The sequence below is a fragment of the Hakea prostrata genome, chromosome 2 (genome assembly GCF_041222555.1).
Source record: "Hakea prostrata isolate BN-2017 chromosome 2, UWA_Hpros_2, whole genome shotgun sequence".
NCBI classification, from domain to species: Eukaryota; Viridiplantae; Streptophyta; class Magnoliopsida; order Proteales; family Proteaceae; genus Hakea; species Hakea prostrata.
The window spans coordinates 52,194,252-52,214,852 of NC_142601.1; the positions used below are offsets into that span (position 1 = coordinate 52,194,252).

Below are 20,601 nucleotides of genomic sequence, written 5' to 3' on the forward strand. Positions count from 1 at the left end.
TAAGGATTTTTTTTAAAATAAATAGTAATTTAACTGTTTTCAGTGATAAATTTGACAAATACATCCAATGAAGATCTAATTTTAGGTTTTTATGTTTTTTAAATATAAAGTGGGGTGTCAGTGCTTTAAGACTTCCATTTTGGGGTGTCAATGCAATTTGCTCAAGCTTATTTGATGGAGACATTATTTTAAAAAAAAAAATTCCCCCCAGGTTTTGGTAAAGACATTTTTGAAATTAAAAAAAAAAAAACAGTGAATTAACTATTTTACTAACAGAATTGACTAATGTATTTAATGAATTCGAGTATCTGTGTTTTTTAAACATAAAGTAGGTTATATCTTTTTTTTTTTTCTAGTAATGGTTGTCAGTACTTTAAAAACCTCTATTTTGGATTTTTTTTAAGGGGTAGCAATTACAGATTATGTGTGGTACATAGACACTAAAAGGATAAATGTGACCAAATCTCCTCAACCCTGAATCATGAATGTCAAAACTTGAAACTAGAGAAAACTCATTCAGTATTTTTTTTCTTCTTCTTTTACTTCCTCCCTTCTTACTTTGTGATTAAAGTTGAAAAGAGCAAGGTCAAATACTCAATTAAGGATTTAAAGTTGAAAAGATAAAGGTCAAAGTGACATTTTTTTTTTTGGGTAAAGCAAAGTGACATTTGATACTCAATTAAGGATTTAGGTATTAATATTTGATCCTTGCTCAGTTGCTCCTCAAGGGAGAATATTTAGATTTTTACCATTGAAGATAATAAAATTACTGATTACTTGATGAATGATTGAATTTATAATATTAGTCAACGTTGATGTTCTTAGAAGCTGTGAGTGATTCTACCTAAGAAAATTTTCAGATACCTATAAGGTCTAATTCTTAAGTTCATATATAATATCCAAGTAAATTCAGAATGTTCGATCCAGTAATTGAATCGAGTCGGTTCGGATACATGTACATTCTACAAGAGTCTCAAACTATATCACTAATTAGCATCTATACAGCTATTTGTTAACTATTTGATCCACGTGTCATCATCATTGTTGTCCTTTTCAGTTAACTCTCTAATTTTTTTCAATTCATGAAAAGTAATCAGCCCCGATAGGTTTTTTTTTTTGGGGGTAATTTTAGGGATAAAAAGGCAAATTTTTGAAAGATAAAATGCTTGACTGCTTAAGTTTCAATGTTTTCTTTGACATAAATACATATATAGTGTGATTATCATAAATAAATAAATAAATATAGTGGATTCTATTCCCAAACTGCATGCCTTCAATGACCATAAATTTGAGTGGTTCATCAACCTTCCTCGCCATAGATATGAAGGCATTCTGTTCAGTAATATCACTTGTGATATCATGTAGCTACGCCCAGAACTCACTGCTATCAAAAGACCATTCTTTCTCCTCATTCCATCTCTCCATGATCAAGAGATTCCTTGAAACAGTCCACGGGCCTTTCCTTGACACGTTTCTTATGTCCATCTCATGCTGGAAATGGAACATATATTGTTGATCAAGAGATTCCCTGATACAGTCCACGCCTCCACGAGCCTTCCCTTAACGCGTTCCTCATGTCCATCTAATGCTGGAAATGGAACATATATTGTTGTTCTTTCATGAGAGTTATCTCCACTGGATAGCAGGGGTTCCAGGCTCTTATCAGTCCTTCTTCCACAGCTTGTTTTCGGTATTGTTTCTCTTCTAAAATGAGACCCACCAGCGTGGTTTACTTTTTGATTAGATTCTATGTACCTTCTGTCAGTTGTAGGATGACTTCATCGTCAGATCCTTCATCTTCCTCCAAGAGAGTAGCAGCAATAGTATACTCATTAATGGTAGGGGGGGGGGGGGAGAGGAACTCGGGTTCACCTTGGGGATGGGAGCAAGAGTGGATTATTCCTTCGGAGTGGGGATCATGGAGGGCAAACAAACTGTGTCATGGGATTTTTCGGCTATTACCTAGGATTCATACATACAACGGAGTAAGTTCACACATGCAGTGCAGTGTGGGAAGAGCAAGTGTCAAATATATGTAGAGCTTTCAACCAAGGAAAGATATTTCGCCCGAAGTTGCAATTAAAAACATGGAAGAGGCAGCTGGACATGTTTAACAAATAAATAAAGTAATGTAAAGTTTGAAAATATCCCTGCCAATTTGCCATCCTGCAAAACATCACTCACAGTCAATATTCACGTTTACCTTTAAATATATATATATATAATAATTCCATGGTTCTCCTTGAACCACGGGCTCAATTGCAAATGTAAAAGTTAAAACTTCATCTTCATCATTTCATTCATCTTCGGTGATTTCTTCATAACTTTCTCTCTATGTATCTAAAAGTGGGGGGGGGGGGGGGCGGGTTCCCCCCCGGGGGGGGGGGGGGGGGGGGAGGAAGCCGCGCCCCCCCCCCCCCCCCCTCCTCCTTGTCTTGCTCCCCCCCCCCCCCCCCCCCCCCCCCTCCCCCCTTCCCTTCCCCTCCTCCCCCCCCTCTCTCTGCTTTTTTCTTGGGTTTTTTTTGTTTTTTTTTGTTTTTTTTTGGTTTTTTTTTTTTTTTTTTTTATTATATTTAAACTAAAAATTTTTTTTTTTTTTTGGGCCGCGGGGGGGGTTTGTGGGGGAAAAAGTTAAAAAAATTCAGATAAAAAAACAAAAAATAATTTATTTCTTGGGGTGTGGGGGGTGGGGGGGGTTGGGTGGGGGGCGGAGGGGGGGGGGGGGGGGGGGAGGGGGAGATCGCCAAATATCGCCCCCTTGTTTCGATGGGTTTTTTTGGTCCAAATGAGTTGAAATTTGGTAGGTAACCTAATTTGATGCCAATAAACACAATGGAATGGTTGGTTTTGCCTAAAAAACTCACCCAAATTGGTGTTCTTGATCGGCATATAATCGACTGTATATACCGGTAAAACTGTAATTTTACAACCTTATTTTAAACAATTAAACTAACATAAATAAGCACAAAACTATTATATTACTGAAAATTAGTAAGAAAAATACAAGTATATAATAATAAAAATACAACTACTCAATACCAAGTACTATGCCTTGGTGGATCCATGTCTTCCAGCTCTGTCTCCGTTGATAATTGGGTACAAGGCCCATAGGCTACAACATTGAACTTCCGCTCCATTATTTTCTTGAAGTCATTCCAAGACATGTCATGGTGATGGTTGTTGACATACAAGGAAACCAAGCCTCTGTAGTTTTCATCATTCATGACGGTAAAACTACTCCCCTCAGGGGGGTAACGTGAACGGAGCTCTTCAATTGACATCGTAGCATCGAAAGGATATCTGTATGTTGCCTCCAACATAGCAGTTCTCTCTGTGAGCCAAATGGAGGCATAAGCAGGACACCCTGATGCTGATAACCCCAAACATCATTACCCCAACCACCATATGTACTGCCTTCCTGCGATGCCAAGCTCATGGAAGATCCATCATTATATCCATAGTGCGAACTCCTAGACGACATATCATCGTGTCCATTAGCAGAAGGGACACCATAGCCATAAGCAGGTGTGGAGCCTACAGACTCCTCCAAGGTCATGGACCCCATCACTCCTGACAACCTGTCCATCGGATCAAAATGGCCGTATGAGCCATATAATCGAGTATCATCACTATAACCATAGCCATACGACCCATACCCATGGTGGCCATGCATATGCTGCTGCTCCCCCCCCCCCTGAAACTCCCCCCTCCTTGGCCGATTGTAACTCGTAGGACGACCACGATAAAGCTCACCACCATGATCGTCATCCTGGGTGGTATGTGTGTACTGAGTCTCTCCAGTGTATCTCTGGGGGGGATCCTGTGCCTCTAATAATGGAACATGATATCATTCCTGTACTCCTCCACCACCACTACCACCACCACCACCACCACCACCACCGTCGTCATCATCATCCCTCCGAGTATGACTGGGACTGGGAGCAAGGGTGTCATCTGGATCATCATCTTGCGTGCCAGGCAGCACCATCCAATCCTCATCTGCTGTGGCGGCAGCCGCCTGATGTACCTGCCCCTCTTGAGAAGCCATGTACTCATCTACATTAACTCCCGCAGCTTGAGCAATGATTGGGTCTGGCCTACCTCCAGGCTGGTCTAACACTGGCTCGCCCCTATCCAACAACCAATCCGTGAGTGGATGTTGGTCATCTGCAGTGAGCTCGAAGATATCATCGAGCTGGACGTCCTTGTCTGGCCCATTGTTAGTATTTAAACGGGTATTTTCTAACTTTAGCCTCATGTTGTAGTGACAAAACACAAGGTCATTCAGGCGTTGACTTCCCAGCCTATTCCTCCTCTACGAGTGAATCATCCCAAATGTACTCCAATTCCTCTCACACCCAGAGGCAGAGCAAGTCTGGGAGAGGATCCGCACTGCCACTCTTCGGAGGTTCTCTGCATCGCCCCCATATAGAATCCACCACTCAAGTTGCATTATCACAAATAATGCAAGTTAATACTTTAATTCTTAACAAAAATCCTACTTATATCACTTATATGTAAAATGTAAATGTAAATGTAATCATGCATCTAACCTGGATCATAATTTTGTCGGTTTTGAATAGCAAAGAATCGAACCAAAGGTCCCAGTGCATCTCTAAAGTATTTTATCTGCAATAATTTGTATTGATGGTTAGCTAAATTCTTTCACAAATAAAAAGCAAGTACTAAGTTCTAAGTTTCTAAGTTCTTACCTCCATATGGCAATTTGATTGGACCGTTACGTTTGGCTCTAATTTCCCAATAACCTCCATAACGGCACCGAGCAAGTCTGACCGCAATCCCAAATTTTCAGTGTACTGATATTTTGGATTGAGATAATAGGTTGCACAATTCACAAACTCACAGTCAAAGAATTAATATTTACTACAAGTTACAAATTATAATAATAAGTTGTAATCCACACTAACTACTTACCCGCCCTATGCATCGGATGCATCAGATGAGCGGTCCATCTAATATCAACAATGTTCAAGTATGCAACAAAACCTCTGGGGTTAGCTCTTTGGATTGCTGTTTTCATTCTCTCCAGGGCTGCATATATGTGCGACATAGTGGGCCCCCTGAGGGAGGAATCAACCATACGTAAGACCTTTATTATAGGATCTAAGGTCTCCAACACAATTTTCACATTCCTCCAAAAGTCATCAGACGAGATTGTCGTTTGTGCGGTGCGCCCACTACTAGTACTGAATTATCACAAACACATTAAGTTAGTAATAAATACTACATACTAGATATTCATATTTCATAGTATAAATGTATAAGAAGTTAACAACTTGTTAAATCAAATAGTAGAGACTATAGATAAAAAAAAAAAAAAAATACTTACTTTGATCCAACCCATGAGAACCACTCCTCTGATGAAAACATGGATCTCAAGCCCGTCTTCTGTTCCTGAATACTGTTGAGGGCGATGAAATTCGTGGCAAATCTCGTAGGACCGGGTCGCACTAGCTCACCACCGCATGCCTGCCTCATCATATTCAGAGCAACAGTATGATTGTAGATGAAATTTGTTACCTGCTTGGCCCTCTCCACTGTGCTCTGGATAATATTGATCTTGCCAATGTCCTTTAACATGAGGTCGATACAATGAGTTGCGCAAGGTGTCCAATATAGGTTATATCCAGCTGTATTCATCAGTACCTCACTAGCTTTCTTGAAGTTGGCGCCATTGTCGGTGACAATCTGCACCACATTCTCCTTCCCAACTTCATCAATCACATCTTGCAAAAGTCCAAGAATATACCTGTGGTCTTTTGTCTGCCCAGTAGCATCCACCGATTTTAGAAAGACAAGTCTTTCGATCACAATACACCATAAAGTTGATGATGGATTTTCTTGTCGGACCGGTCCAGCCATCACACATAATGGTGCATCCATGTCTCCCAAAATATTCTCAAACTACTGATGTACTCTTGCAGCTCCTCCTTCTCCTCAGCCAGGAAAGTGGTCAACACCTCCTTAGGGGTAGGACCAGGATGTCCAGGACCTGCCTTTGCAATAGTGTCAACTATATTACTATAATAAGGACCTTGTGTTGTATGTGGTGGAACCGCATTGTAGTATATCCACTTCGACACTGCCTTCCATGCACCTGTGATCTTGGGCTGCTTGGCCCCCTTATTTCTGAAAATATCAGGATCTTGCTCTAGGATAGTCACGTGGACGTGATCCCCTTACATCAGCCGTAGAAGGGACCCCTCGACTCTGTGATCGGCTGAACATACCACGTATACCACCCCTGTCCCTAGATCCAGATGCTCCAGCCCCTGATCCAGATGCTCCAGCCCCTACAGGCCTAGAGGTACCAGCTCCTGTAAATCTAGCTCTGGCCCTCTCCTCCTCCTGGTACTGCATCGCCCTACTCTCAGCCATCGCCCGTCTAACATCCCTCTCCTCCCGCTATCTCAAATCAACGGGATCAACCTCTTGATCAGAATCTGAATCAACTCTATAAGATGATGATGCCCGCACCGCCTCATCCAATGCTTCATTTACCCTTCTCCTCTCTTGTTTCTTCTTCCCCTTGTCTTTCTCCATCTCCCTAACTGCCTTTCTGATATCCGCATTCACCTCAGTGCAGGTGGCCACATCCTTTGAACTACCAGTAATGTGAGCCTTAAACCTACTTATGCCACCTGAATTCAACTCCTTACCACAGAAGTTGCATCTTGTTTTACTTTTATTGCCATCAATTGCAACACAGTACTGCCATGCAGGATCGGCCCTCCCCTTCCTTGCAGACGCCGCTCCCTGTGTCTGTCCCTGTCCCTGGCCCTGTGAACCTGCTCCTCTCCCACCGCTCGACATGATAACTGTTGGTCTGTTGCAACAAAAATGATTTCACAAACAATTAAACAATACCAATATAATATTTTAAACAATATTTAAATTTTTTCCGACAAAAGAAAAGGCTACCATATCAAAACCGACAATGAAACCATACAAGAAGCACTAGAAAATAATTATATAGGTATTCTATAATTTTCTATAATTTTCAAAATCATTTTCCTTATTTATTCCTAATTGTTTCTCTTTTTTCATAATTATTTATATTTTATATTCATATTTTAATAAATTTCAAAAAATCAAAAAATTATTTATTGGGTCGAAAATTATTTCGACTCCGTGAGTTTGTAGATTGACCCATGGGGATCCACATATATTTTTTCAATCACAATGCAACACATATATCATGCAAAAAGCAAGCATTTAAAATGTATAAAAATACAAATTTTGACGCCCAAAAATAAATAAATAAATAACTTAGTGAAAAAAAAATTCGACTCCGTGAGTTTGTAGATCAGCCTATTGTATTCAACATATATTAATTTCATACTCATCCAACAATATTATGGCATGCATTTAAAAAAAAAAACAGTTTAGTGAAGAACAATTTACCTCTCAGATGAAAAACACCCAGATTTGTGTGAAATCTCACTTGATCGTCGCGAATAATGCTATACCCGTCAAGAATGAAGTGAGTACTGCGATTTTATGTCGAAGATCGGACGAAAATATGGCTAAAACACCTAGAACTTGGAGAGAGAAGCTCTTGATGGTGTGGGTGAGGAGAGAGAAAATCACACGAAATTCATTAGATAATTAATGAAAAATTCCCAGCGAACCCGCATTTATCGCCGAGAATTCGGCGATCTTTTGTATTTCTCGTTTCGCTCCCTGGTTTCGTTTCGTTTTGCCAGGGGGCGAAATCACCGATATTTCGACGAAATTTGCCGAACTTTCTTTCCATGCTTTCAACTATATATGAAGTCTTTTTAGTAGACATTTTTCGGTGAAATACTTCACTAGAAATAGGGATACCTAATCAGTAATTAAAAGAAAGTAAACGATAGAGTTGATTCAAAGTATTTCCACAATGTCCTTTTTAAAAAGAAATCCTCGAGGTTCTAACTTCTAACATGGACGGGATAGACCAAATCTTTATAAATTCAAGTGCAAAAACCAATCTTTTATATAGGAACTTTTTTTCCTTTCTAGAAATAAGGAACCGCGAACGGCATCCATATACTTACAAGAAGATGTTAACATCTTGTTCACCTACCCATTTGGTCAAATTACCAAAATATTTGAAAGAGAAGACAATTAATTGCATGGCTAAGTTGATATGACATAACGACTCTTTGTGGAAAAGATACCTAACTCTTATCTGTTATTGGAAATATGCAATAGCTCCTTCACACGGTTACAAGATAAAAGAAAAAAAATGTATACAACAAGTCAAATAAATTAAATTGAATAATATATATTTTAAGCCACTTTGAAGGGTTCTTTCCAAAAACCCTATTTTGTCAGCTATTACGACTTTGTTAGACTTTTGGGTTAGTTTAATTAAGTATATCCTCAACTATTGGTGTGGGTCTATTGGTATAAATCACATTAATTTGTGGGCATTTAAAGGTCAATAAAGATTTTTATTAGTCCTTCCCATTATTTTATTGGACAAGAATTAGGGATATGTGTTATCAATAGTTCTAGTTATAATATATAATCAATCTTGTCTACTTCAAAAGGCACGTTTTTAGGTGATCGTTCACTATTTAGAGATCTTTGACCAATTTCTTTCCCTCCCATGCCTCTTGAGCACCTCTTTCGTGTACCCTTCCTTCCAATGCAAACCGATCTTTACTTTCAGAGTCTTTCATTATTAACATCATCTCGACAAGCTATTTTATAATATTACTATTTCCCACATTTGGTTAGAGTCATCTCCGCAGATAGACTTCTAAATTATGTCTTGTAGATTTAATTTGTTAAGCCATTGGTAAGGATGTCATCTTTGAGTTCTTCTCACTCTCTCCTGAACTCGTAATTGACACCTCAAGAAACAAACTCACTGTTATTACTTGGGTCTTAAACATGATTACATTATTCTTAATGAATTTCAATCAATTCATACCCACTCCCTCAGGTTTGTCTCCCTTTAGTGGTTGCTTTGTTAATTTAATTGTATATTCATTGAAAAAGAATAAACTACCCTCAATTTATGGTCATCTTACAGGTGACCTAAAGTTTAAAAAGCTAATGAAAATTCATTTCCAGAGTAAAAGAAATCCTGTTGAGACTACAAATTGTTCATCTTAATTTATAAGTGATATGGGAAAAGATAATTTTTTTTAGATGTAAAACTCCTTGATTGAAGCCCACATAAGACCCACTGAGATTTTTATTTCTGAATCACTGCAGCTGAAACTCCCAGTTGCTGCACTTTGCTGTCTCTAGCAGTTCTTCCCTGCTCCATTTTATTTATTTTCCAAACTGCTTTGTTCTATTGTTCTCTTTTTAGGGCTTCTTTACCAGCAAATCCCAGTCATTTTACTAAGGAGTTCTGGTTTACATCAATGGCTTTCCATATATATTTTGACATGCAAAGAGGCCATGCTCCTAGTATAACACCCAGTCTATTGTTCACCAATATCTCATATGATCAATTCAAATACAAATTATTAAATCTTAGGATCCATGCAAAATTTATGTAGAACTAAAACCAAACCAGCCTTCCAGAGTGAAGAAGGACCATCCACCAAAATACAAAATAACCCGAGTCAATATTTTGTCCTGCAAAAGCTTGTTACATAGCAACAAAGTCACTTAAATTTCAGTTTCAATACTATATCTTTCTAGATATAACATTCACAAAAGAACTCAATTCCCATGGAGATAACACAAAATTTACTTCAAATTGAAGCACAGAAACTACTTTATGTATGAGAGCCGGGTGATAAAAACACTTATTTACACCTTGAAGTAAAACACCCCAAACTCGAAAATTTTCTTCACTATACTATATATACATGTCAGTAGCTTCCACAACATTTCAAGACTTTTCCCAAGGTTTCAGAGATCTTGAGATAGTTGCTGCAAGGGACAATGATGTGAAGAAGCCACTGAAGAACGAACTGTCTGAGCTAAACCATAGAACAACTCAACCGGGTCTCCTGGGCTCATCAAGAGTAGTGCCAGGTTTCTTCTTAGATAGCATCACCACCACTTTACGCATTGATGGTCGCAACATTGGGTCATCTTGTGTGCACAGTAATCCAATTCGTATGCACATTATAACTTGCTCAGGCACCACAGTTGATGCTAAACTTGGGTCTACAATATCCATGCTTCGACCTTTCTTGTAAGACTTCCATGCCTATTAACCAATAAACAATTAAATCATCAGATACCAAATTTGAATGCCATGCTAAAAGGTTCAACCCAAAACCCTAGGGCAATCAATATATACATCTATAAATACCCATTTGAGTAGGTTGGGGGAATCAGGGTTCTCCTTGCCACAAATCAGTTCCAGAACTACCACACCATAGCTGTAGACATCCGCCTTTACCGACAACTCCCCATTCTTCAAATACTCCGGTGCGATATAGCCGCTGCAATAAATCATCGGACACCATCACCCAAATAAGTTAAGATGTAATGTCTATCTGTCTTACATACTCAACTGCCTGAAAAGAAAATTTGATGCGACACAGAGTTGAATCTTAGCGTAATTGAAAAAAAACTTAGTAAGGAATACCACATACTTGGTCCCTACGACACTAGTGTTGACCTCTGGGGTATGCTCAGTAATGAGGTGGGCCATGCCAAAGTCAGCAATCTTTGGAATCCACTTGTCATCTAGAAGAATATTACTGGGTTTGATGTCTCTGTGTATTATGACGCTGTGAGAGTCTTCATGCAGGTACAGCAACCCTCTTGCTAACCCAACTATCACGCCGTACCTTCTCTTCCAATCCAACTCCGCCCTTCTCCCTGCGTCTGCATCAATTCCAATATAGATGATCAATCACACTGCTCATTCACTATTCTTAGTCAAAGTCAAAGTCAAATGGAAGTCTAAGTCAACGTTCTGTCAAAGCATGGACAGTTGGATGAGTATTGCTCAGGAATCATCCAACGACCAGAAACTCTGGAATGAGTGAGGTCATGGATGGAATCCCAATTTCTGTAGATTCTAAATGTGCGGCACCTGAACCATTCTCGATATGAGAAATGAGGAATGAGAAAAAGGAATGTTGGGTCAAAAACCACTCACGGAAGAAAAGTTTTTCCAGGTTCTCATTGGGTACGTATTCGTAGACGAGGAGTTTCTCTGGTTCATCGGCACAGTAGCCTAACAGGCTCACAACGTTCCTGTGCTGCACATTTCCCAGTAGCTTAGCTTCTTTCAGGAGCTCCTTCTTCCCTTGATTTAAACGCGATAGTCTCTTCACTGCTATCTCTCTTCCATCCTCTAATTTCCCCTGTTTGTCGTTCAAAAGAGAAGGGTATATAAATCAGAAGAATATGCTCCCAAAATCAAAAACTCTAATTCCGGCATTAAAACAAATACCTTATAAACAGGGCCTAATCTACCGTCGCCGATTTTTTGATTGGATTGAAAATCTCCAGTTGCTGCAACTAGGGTTTCTAAAGAAAATCGCTCCAGTTCCACAGCTGTAATATTCTCCAGGTCCTTTCTCCGCGGCGACTCTGATATAATATATAGTACCATACCCAGAATCAGATGTAGAAGCAGAAGCAGAACCTTTAGGAAGCGAATTAGAGAGATCTCTGCATCGAAGAAGAGTAAAACAAAATGCAAGATTGGGTCTTGTGTTGTTTACCTTTACCAGAATGGGATTTGAAAGACAACATGAGACTCTGCAAGAAACTGGCTGGTTTCATGAACACTATCGGTTGAGTCCCCTGTTTAGATCGATCGGCTACCCGCATATCCGTATGTACCCTATGAGTTATGAGCTCTTCCTGTTGAGGAAGAGATGACCAATATAAAAAGCTTGAGGGAGGATGGATCGTGCCTGGGTTCGGTTCTTCTTCGATTCCCCGATAAGTTGATGACGCAGGGGATGATGAGGCTTCTCTTTCCCTTCTCTCTGCCGAAAATCGGCGTTGCCTACACCTCTCTCTCTCTATTTCTCTCTGTCTCTCTCTCTCTCGGTCACCCTATCGCGTTTATGTGGTATCTATCAGAGTCTATCTTAGTCCTTGAGAGAGATGATTCGTTGACCCAGAGGAAGCTTCCGTAGCTAGAATGGAAGTCAAGCTAGAATTAGATCAACCATGGCAGGTGATTCTAAATCTCTAACATTAAAAAAAAAGCATCATATATCTTGACTCTTGGAAGAGAAAATAAAGAAACCCTTTTATAAGCCATTTCATCTAATATCTAATAGCATGTAAATAATGACGTTGAATCTGTCTCCATTTGATAGCGGTGGGCGCTAGGTTTCACTCTTTTGTTTACCCAGAAAAAACGCCAATCTGTCTCCATTCTGGCGGCTGATATGATCCACAGAAACCTAAATCCACAACTAAAATGAATAAGTCTGGGAATCAATTGATACGAAACGAGGAACAGTTCATTAATACTTTAATAGGGTAAGTGACAAGCGAAGGCGTCAAAGATGACACCAGAGAGAAATAAAAAACATGACCCAGACAAAGGATTTCTTTATGAATTATCTAGTTTTCGGGCTTAATTTGTAGTTCAGTTGACTTGTTCTTAGTAATTATTTAAGGCGAAGGGAAACAATTGGATGGCTCCAATAATAGATTTGTGTGAATTAATGATGGAAGGTCTTGTTGCTTATAAGCAAGGTTTAAAGTATCTCACGATACCATGCGATACTAGCCGATACGTATCCATATATGACTCAACCGATATGATACATCTCGATACTTCTTTCCATTGAAATACACTAAAATGCATTAGTCAGAGCGATACAATACTCGATACATGACGACATGTCTCTTAAAATCACTTGACCGATAAGATACTCAATATCGATACTTTAAACCTTGCTTATAAGTGCTGGGAACTTTGGATAGAATGAAGCTAATGTTTTAAGGTTGCACAAGTTCACTAGGCTTATTAAGCGCAAAGGAATTGGAAAGTGCAGATGCAAGTAAGAAAGAAAGGTAAGAATTTATAAGTTCCCATAATGAAATCTAAAATTATTCTTCCCACTTAGTGGAGACCCCAGAAGACCTTTTTATCAGATTGATATAGATACTAGCTTAAAAGGGGTTTGTCGGGGTGGATTTTGTGTGTAGGGATCATAATGGACTGTAGTCTTTGATCTCATTCCTTTTGATTCAGTCCTAATGGGTGAAGCAGTGGCAATTATGGAGGTGCTTCTTCAAGTCATCTTTGAAAACCTTCAGTACATCTTAGCGGAAACAGACAATCTGAAACTATCCAACATCCTGAATCTGAAGACCATCCTAAATCGAAGACCAAAGCTCCTGTGCTAGTGGACGAGGTTATTGGAGATATTCTCCTCGTTTCCCCATTTGTGCCTTTTCTTTTATTGCCAATGTGGTAACAGTGTAGCTAACCAACTGGCTTGGAAACAGGATCGATTAACACACAACATAACCCAAGTTGAACCTGACACAAAACGAGAATTGCCTTACCAGTTCATCTATTACTTGACCCAATTCTAGACCAAAATCAAATCAATCCAATTGAACCAGACATGACCCAACCAGCAGATCAGCATATCCATAAGCCTATAACATAATTAGCTGACGACATCTGATACTGTCATCAGCAAAGATATCTAATACACCATGATTCATGCGATTTAGTTAAACACAAACAAATTAAATACGCCTTATCCATGAATACAAAGGGCTAAAAGTTTAACTTCCCTGTTGTCTCCAACTGAAAGTGTGAGATTCCTCCGCTTCTTTTTCGGCTATTTAGCCCGAACCCAGGAAACTAAACAAGAAACTATCTTACATTACATGATTAATGGCTTCTGTGCGGCTGGTCTTATCGGATTTAATCCTTTCCTTCATGGTGGTGTGGTCAGGAGCTCTCGTCAAGCTCTATGTTTACACGATTCTTGGGTTTGGTTTTGAAATCAAAGGAGAAATCCTAAAGGCTTCTCTTTCAATCTCAAGTATGTTATTGTTTGCTTGGTTGGGTAAGATGAGCGGTGGTGGATCTTTCAATCCTCTTAACGTATTGTCAAGTGCTATTTCTGCAGGCGATTTCAATGGGTTTTTATTCACTGTTGGAATAAGGATTCCTGCTCAGGTACTCGGATATATTACTGGGGTTAAGTATATCATTGAGACATTTCCACAAATAGGTAAAGGTCCACGTCTGAACATTGACATGCAACGAGGTGCACTTACAGAAGGGCTTCTAACTTTTGGAATTGTAATCATCAGACAAGGAGTTGCTCGAAGGAACCCAAACAGTTTTTTCATTAAGGCATGGATGTCTAGTGTCTCCAGATTAACACTTCAAACATTGGGTTCTGATCTGACTGGTGGATGCATGAACCCTGCTGCTGCCATAGGATGGGCTTATGCCCGAGGAGATCACACAACAAAAGAACATATTTTTGTATATTGGGTTGCACCAATTCAGGCAACTCTCTTAGCAATATGGACTTTCAGGTTGCTTCTTCAGCCCAAGAAGCTCAAGGAAGGAAAAGTTATTACAAAGAAGAAGATTATAAAAAAGAGTATCAAATCAGAGTAAATGGTTGCCTTATTTCCCTGTTTTTTTCTTTTCTCTTCGTCAAGAACGAAAAATTACGAGCATCAAAATAAAGTATCTTACGAAATTTCGCAACAAATTGTGGAACTAATTGCCTGGGAAGTGCCGGTTGTGCAGGAGCTGCGACTGGATCCTGATGCTTATCTGAGACCTTCCATGGTTTTGTTCTTGATGAAGCTCGGTAAAAAGGGTGCATGTAATCTCTTTGTACACTATTATTTTAATAATATAATATATCACTTTGATAAAAAGGAAATAAAGGTAAATCTTTAGAGAGAGAAAAGAACAAATTAAGATGTATTAGTTGATATTTATTTCTGGAAACAACATTAGTTGAATCTTTGTAAAATAATAGTTAGACTCAAAAATTAATTGGAAAAAATACTTATGCTTCATAATATGAGATCAAGAACTCGAATTTCTTTAGATCCCAAACGAAATTCCATTATATACTCAAAATTATATATATGAGGCATGCATAAATTGGCCTGAATAAACCTCAGAATCTAAAAGGAAATTAATATTTTGAACCTATAGTTGATCACGTGTGAACAATATCAATCTCCGCTCTTTCTTTGATATGATTTATTATACTAGACAAAGATGACTTAACTAATGATGTCCGATATGATCAACAAAAATATATCATGAACCATGCAATTAAATAACATACTGACCACCAAGGGTCATTTAGTAAGATATATTTTTTTTCTTCTTGAGCTTAAAATACTACACACCTTAAAACATATAGAAACAACATTACAATGGACAGTGAAATATTTTGGCCAGAATACATGGTGGAACTTAATTGTGACATGAGCCCACACCAAACAAAAGTCAGAGAAGCTTATGGGGTGGGTCAACTGAAGAAATCCCTTTGAGAAAAGGAAAAAGAAAAAAACCTCAAGAAAACCTAATAAAATATATATTTTATTTATTTATTTTGATAACACCTAATAAAAAGGTACATTGAATCATGGTTTTGCCTATACGATTTTTCTTGGGCAAAATATTGCATATATCAATGAAAGTGATACATAAATATTGCAGGCATCTTTTAAGGTATACTATGTTATGATAAGATACTAGCTAGTTGATACATATCCATATTCAATACAATCAATACCATACATATTGATATGTTTTTTTTTTTAAGGACACTTATTGGATTACACTAACATGTACGTATTTTTCAGTATGATACATAATACATTACTTGATATGAGACTATACATTTCTTAAAATCACTTGATCGATATGATACTTGATAACAACTTTTAAATCTTTTGTTAGATGGCCTAAACTTGCTGAACCTCAAATTTATGCATTTTTGGGGTAAGAACAAATCATGGTTAAAGATTAGAACAATGTCGACCCTAAAATTAGAATATGAAAAATGTCAATAATCAGGAGGTTGACCGTATGTTACCGGATAAACCCAAAAAAAATCACATTTGGAAATTTTTTTCCGTTTCTCTGGGTGTGATCTCCACATCACATACTCCGAGATGTTCATCTCCGTATCTTAAATATGTCATTGCCTCTTGTCAGCTTTTCATTGTTTTGAGGGTTCCTCTGACACTTCAGTATCGCTTGGATCCGACGCTTAACCCTCTCGTATCACACTCCTAGTCTAAGTGTCCGAGAGACAATAGATAGATAGCAGAAATCGAAGAACAAGCCATGGCCGACCAAGGGAAACCAGAGCTCTTTGAACTCAACAATGGAACGATGCGCGTCAAGATCAGCAACTATGGCGCCACCATCACCAATCTCTTCGTCCCCGACAAACAAGGTATCAATCCTGCCTTTCTCTTTCATCTCCCCTGGGATGTGGGATTTTTTCTTCTCTGGTTCATATATTTGTGGTAGAATTATTGTTGATGGGTCTGGTTTTATTTCGATTTCAAGGACGCGTCGACGATGTTGTTCTTGGATTTGACACCCTTGAGCCATATCTCGTGAGTTTTCTGTACCCTTCTTATCAATCAGTGACCCATATCTATATTTCCATAGTTTTATTTCTGGTTGATCAAGACGTTTGTATGTTTTAATCTGTTGAACAAACTTGAAGCTAATTGTTGTAATTAATCTAATTTATAGATTTTAATTTGTTTAAGAAAATGGAAAACCATTCTGTAATTAGTCTAATTTTCCTCCTCTCGTTTGATTTTATGATGCATGGTTTCTGTTGATCAGAAAGGTGTCGCTCCTTATTTTGGATGCATTGTGGGCCGAGTAGCAAACAGAATCAGAGATGGGAAGTTTATACTTAATGGAGTGGAATATAAATTGCCACTCAACAGGCCCCCAAACAGTCTCCACGGTATGGAATTTTCGATTCTGTATTCTGAAACTTATTAGTGCTGATGAGAGTGTAAAACCCTAATGTGTTATTTGATTGGGATGATATTATTGAATTTTCTCTCCTTATGTGGTGGAATTTCCTGATGAGTTAGGAATCCAATATATTCTCCAGTTTACCATCCAAGGAGAGTATATGGGCAATAAAGCATAACAGCGAGCACTCATGGTGATCAAGTGGGAAATCCCTATGTATTGTTTGATAGGGATACAAATACTGATTTTTTTGCCTCTTCTTGGGTCACCTATCTATTATAAATCCACGAGATAGCAGTGTTTTGATTCTGGGAATCGTATGAGCAATTTGATCACCAAAGGAATGTAAGAAGCTGCACTTTTTATGCTCACAGTAGTCAAGTATTTTCTAACACACAGCAGTCTGTTTCTTCTGGACTGTAACATGTTGTAAAGATGTAATAATTCTCTTGGTAATGTCAAATTAGAGAGCTTAATTATGCTTCATGTTTGTTTAAACTGAATCAGTTGCATTTAGAAACAATTTCTATGAAGGAATGATCCTTGACAATATAAGATGCCTCCTAGATGTGGTAAAAAGAGTGTCCCATAAAGAATTTCTTCTCCTGAAAAGCAGCATGATTAGAGTTCCTTCTCATTTTTTTTGCTATGTGTCATGGTTGGAATGGTTATGTTTTAATAAGTTGCTTTACTCATGAATTTCAAGGTTTAGAAGAAAAAAAGATGTTACCTTCAAATTTTGTTTTTCATCTGTTATTAAGGAGATCAATTTTTTTTTTCGAGCATTTTTTGCTAATTAATATCTTGGTAAACTCTATTATCTTGAATTGTAAGTACAATGTCTATTTCTGTGCAGTCTTAGTGTCTAATATCAGGATTGCATCTTCCTTGTGTTGATTTGTCGTGAACAAATATGATAATGGAATCTACTCCCAAGTTTTTTTTTTGGGATGAATATATAAATATCTGAAGGGAAGAAGAAAAAGTACAAAGGTGGGTAAAGGAAGCAGCGGCCCCCGGGCGGGGGGGGGGGGAGGGCCAAGTTGAGAAAGCCTGGAAAAAACTACCAAAGAGCTGTCAGACCCAAGATAACACAATGTATCTGTTCCTTAGGGTATCTACAAGGGCTTTGTGGGGGCAAAAAAGAAAACCTAGAGCTAACATTATTGCAGAGGAAATCTACTCTCAAGTTATGTTCTCACAGATTTTATTTTCTGTGCAGGTGGCAACAAGGGTTATGATAAGGTGGTTTGGGATGTGGTTGATCAAAAAGATGGTGAAAACCCATCAATCACCTTCAAATACCATGGTCATGATGGCGAGGAAGGTAATAACCTTTATCCCTTTATACTAGTATGCATCTGTATAAACTGATGTCTCAGTTGTTCATGAAACCAGGTTACCCAGGGGATGTTATTATCACTGCAACCTACACTCTTACTTCAAGCTCCACACTGAAGCTTGAAATGGAAGCTGTGCCCACCAACAAGGCCACTCCTGTTAACTTGGCTCAGCACACCTACTGGAATTTAGCAGGTCACAGCTCTGGGAACGTACTTGAGCATGTTGTTCAGATTTGGGCTAATCATTATACCCCAGTCGATGAGAACACGGTTCCCACAGGTGAAATCTTGCCTGTTAAAGGAACTCCCTTTGATTTCACCACAGAAAAGAAAATTGGTGCTTCAATCCAGGAAGTTCCTGGCTTGGGTTATGATCATAATTATGTGCTTGACTGTGGTGAAGAGAAATCAGGCTTGAAGCATGCTGCTAAAGTGAAAGACCCATCCAGCTCAAGGGTTCTGAATTTATGGACCAGTGCTCCTGGAATGCAGTTCTACACTGGGAACTATGTGAATGGTATTGCTGGTAAAGGTGGGGCAGTTTATGGTAAGCACTCAGGACTGTGTTTGGAGACACAAGGATTTCCTAATGCTATTAACCAAACAAACTTTCCATCTATCGTTGTTCAACCATCCGAGAAGTATAGACACACTATGTTGTACGAATTCTCAATGGAGTAAACAGTCATCTTCAAAGAGTTATACATACAGGTGCATAAATTGTGGTCGTTTTGTTTCTTTCTTAGTTTCCTGTTTGCAGTTCAGCTCCCCTGTGAACCTCTGAAGTGATGGTTTAAGGTATCAAATAATATCTTGGTGAAACAAGGTTCATTGAATGGCAGCAGTGCATTTTTAGTTTTGACATTTTGTCCAGTAACAGTCATATCGGTTTACTCTTTTCTTTTTTTATTTGGGTTCAAGAATCAAATCGGTATAGCTAGTAGAAGTTGAATTCCACCGGCCATATTTGAATTTGTTGCTTGACAGTTGCCTATTGTGGTCATGTGGGAGAAAGTTCTCAGGTTTCTCTCACCATGAGCCTTATACATGCATTTCATTGAGATTTCTCAGTGGAGTTTAGTTTCGTTGTTGGGTGGAGGTTTTCATGATTCTGGAGTGAGGCACCACACCGAGGAGAGTACAGAAAGGGAAAATTCCCTGCTGCACTGCTTTAGACCTTCCTACTCTGAGAGGATGTGATTTGAAGGGAAAAAAAAAAAAATCCCCCTCTCCGATGACATGAGGTTTCTTGGTTGACATTTCATTGAAGACCCAAGCGACAAAGAAAGGATCCAGATTCTCTGTCTAAGTTTCTCATCCAGAGAGAATGGCAACTGTTGGATTCCAAGGCTGAAACAGAATCAATTCATTTTGACATGACTGAATCGGAATCAGTCCATTTAAGAATGATTGTAAATGTGTGATTCCTCTTCTAAATGGACTGATTTCGTTTTAGACTTTGAGGATGAGAGGTTTGGCTAGAGTGAAATTGGGCTTCCATGACTGGTAATTGACTTGGCCCCAAGGCTCCTAACAATCTCAGCTGCTGATTTTCCTGTCTTTCAAGTAGGAGGAAGAGGCTTTAATTTGGTTATCGAAGTAGAATAACAAAAGTAGTGACCTCCATTACAAATCCAAGCTCTTGACAGTTAAGGCAAGGAGTTCAGCCGGCCACTAAACTGCAGGGTGGATCCTGTGTAATGGTAATGCACATCTTAAATCTTATAGCAGATTGCCTATAGAGCAAATGGTGTTAAGGATCTTCTCTTTTTTATTTTTGGGTAATGCAGGGAGAGAGAAGAAAATCCCCCAATAGATGAGAGAAGAGATGGGAGGATTGAATTAGTGAACGTGGGGTTCTCAGACAGGTGACCTTTATTGAGATAAAAAGTAAACTCTTTTCCCTTTCTCGCCAAACAGACATGATAGCCACCACTAAATGTATTAGTGTTCAACATGATGTGTTGATCCCATGCTTCATGGCTTTCAACCTTAGGGTCATCTCTCTCTCTCTCTCTCATACATCCAGTGTTAAATTAAAATATTTTACCTGTATCAGTCTGAGAATTTTGCTATATATTGGCCCATACCGACACTAACCATGTCAAAAATGAGGGCTGTTAGTAGTTTTAGCTGTCAACCTTATACATGGTGGCAAGGGAGCCAAAGAGGGCCTGGTGGGTCAGTTTCTTGACACAATCAACCAACCAACCAACCTTCCTCCCACCTTCCCCCAAGTTCCTCCTTCCTTATCGACCTTGAAATTTTAAGAACCCATCATCTATCTGGAAGCATCTAACAGTGCATTTTAAGTTGCAAAAAATTGATTTTATGTTTACTATATCA

The 20,601-nt window shown here is 38.7% G+C and overlaps 2 protein-coding genes and 1 pseudogene across 3 annotated transcripts; 2 read left to right on the forward strand and 1 right to left on the reverse strand.

Annotated features, from left to right (window-relative positions):
• Positions 1 to 9,631: 9,631 nt before the first annotated feature.
• Positions 9,632 to 12,153, reverse strand: LOC149024803 (cysteine-rich receptor-like protein kinase 43). Of its 2 annotated transcripts, none has more exons than XM_089143000.1 (6): positions 11,661 to 12,153; positions 11,387 to 11,526; positions 11,090 to 11,297; positions 10,578 to 10,812; positions 10,280 to 10,424; positions 9,632 to 10,186 (listed from the first exon to the last, which is right to left on the reverse strand). In XM_089143000.1, exons 1-6 carry the CDS (start codon positions 11,767 to 11,769, stop codon positions 9,971 to 9,973), a joined length of 1,053 nt encoding a protein of 350 aa, XP_088999126.1. In that variant the 5' UTR covers positions 11,770 to 12,153; the 3' UTR covers positions 9,632 to 9,970. The 2 variants fall into 2 exon arrangements, with proteins under 2 accessions (XP_088999126.1, XP_088999127.1); XM_089143001.1 differs by having other exon boundaries at positions 10,292 to 10,424; positions 11,661 to 12,151.
• Positions 12,154 to 13,813: 1,660 nt separating this feature from the next.
• LOC149024804 (putative aquaporin SIP2-1 pseudogene) lies at positions 13,814 to 14,554 on the forward strand (annotated as a pseudogene).
• A 1,475-nt stretch (positions 14,555 to 16,029) lies between these two features.
• On the forward strand, positions 16,030 to 19,316 carry LOC149024805 (Galactose mutarotase-like superfamily protein). The gene is made up of 5 exons (XM_089144999.1): positions 16,030 to 16,367; positions 16,484 to 16,533; positions 16,772 to 16,898; positions 18,135 to 18,239; positions 18,311 to 19,316. The coding sequence occupies exons 1-5, from the start codon at positions 16,256 to 16,258 to the stop codon at positions 18,934 to 18,936; spliced, it is 1,020 nt and encodes a 339-aa protein (XP_089001125.1). The 5' UTR covers positions 16,030 to 16,255; the 3' UTR covers positions 18,937 to 19,316.
• The last annotated feature ends 1,285 nt before the right edge of the window (positions 19,317 to 20,601 follow it).

Bases quoted from the DNA above. Each gene is read 5' to 3' on its own strand.
- LOC149024803 (XM_089143000.1), bottom strand. From the start codon at position 11,769: ATGCGGGTAGCCGATCGATCTAAACAGGGGACTCAACCGATAGTGTTC. The intron at 11,527-11,660 runs GTAAACAACACA...ATATTATATCAG, and splicing joins CAAATCCCATTCTGGTAAAG to AGTCGCCGCGGAGAAAGGAC. The intron at 11,298-11,386 runs GTATTTGTTTTA...AACGACAAACAG, and splicing joins GATTAGGCCCTGTTTATAAG to GGGAAATTAGAGGATGGAAG.
- LOC149024805 (XM_089144999.1), top strand. From the start codon at position 16,256: ATGGCCGACCAAGGGAAACCAGAGCTCTTTGAACTCAACAATGGAACG. The intron at 16,534-16,771 runs GTGAGTTTTCTG...TCTGTTGATCAG, and splicing joins ACACCCTTGAGCCATATCTC to AAAGGTGTCGCTCCTTATTT. The intron at 18,240-18,310 runs GTAATAACCTTT...TCATGAAACCAG, and splicing joins TGGTCATGATGGCGAGGAAG to GTTACCCAGGGGATGTTATT.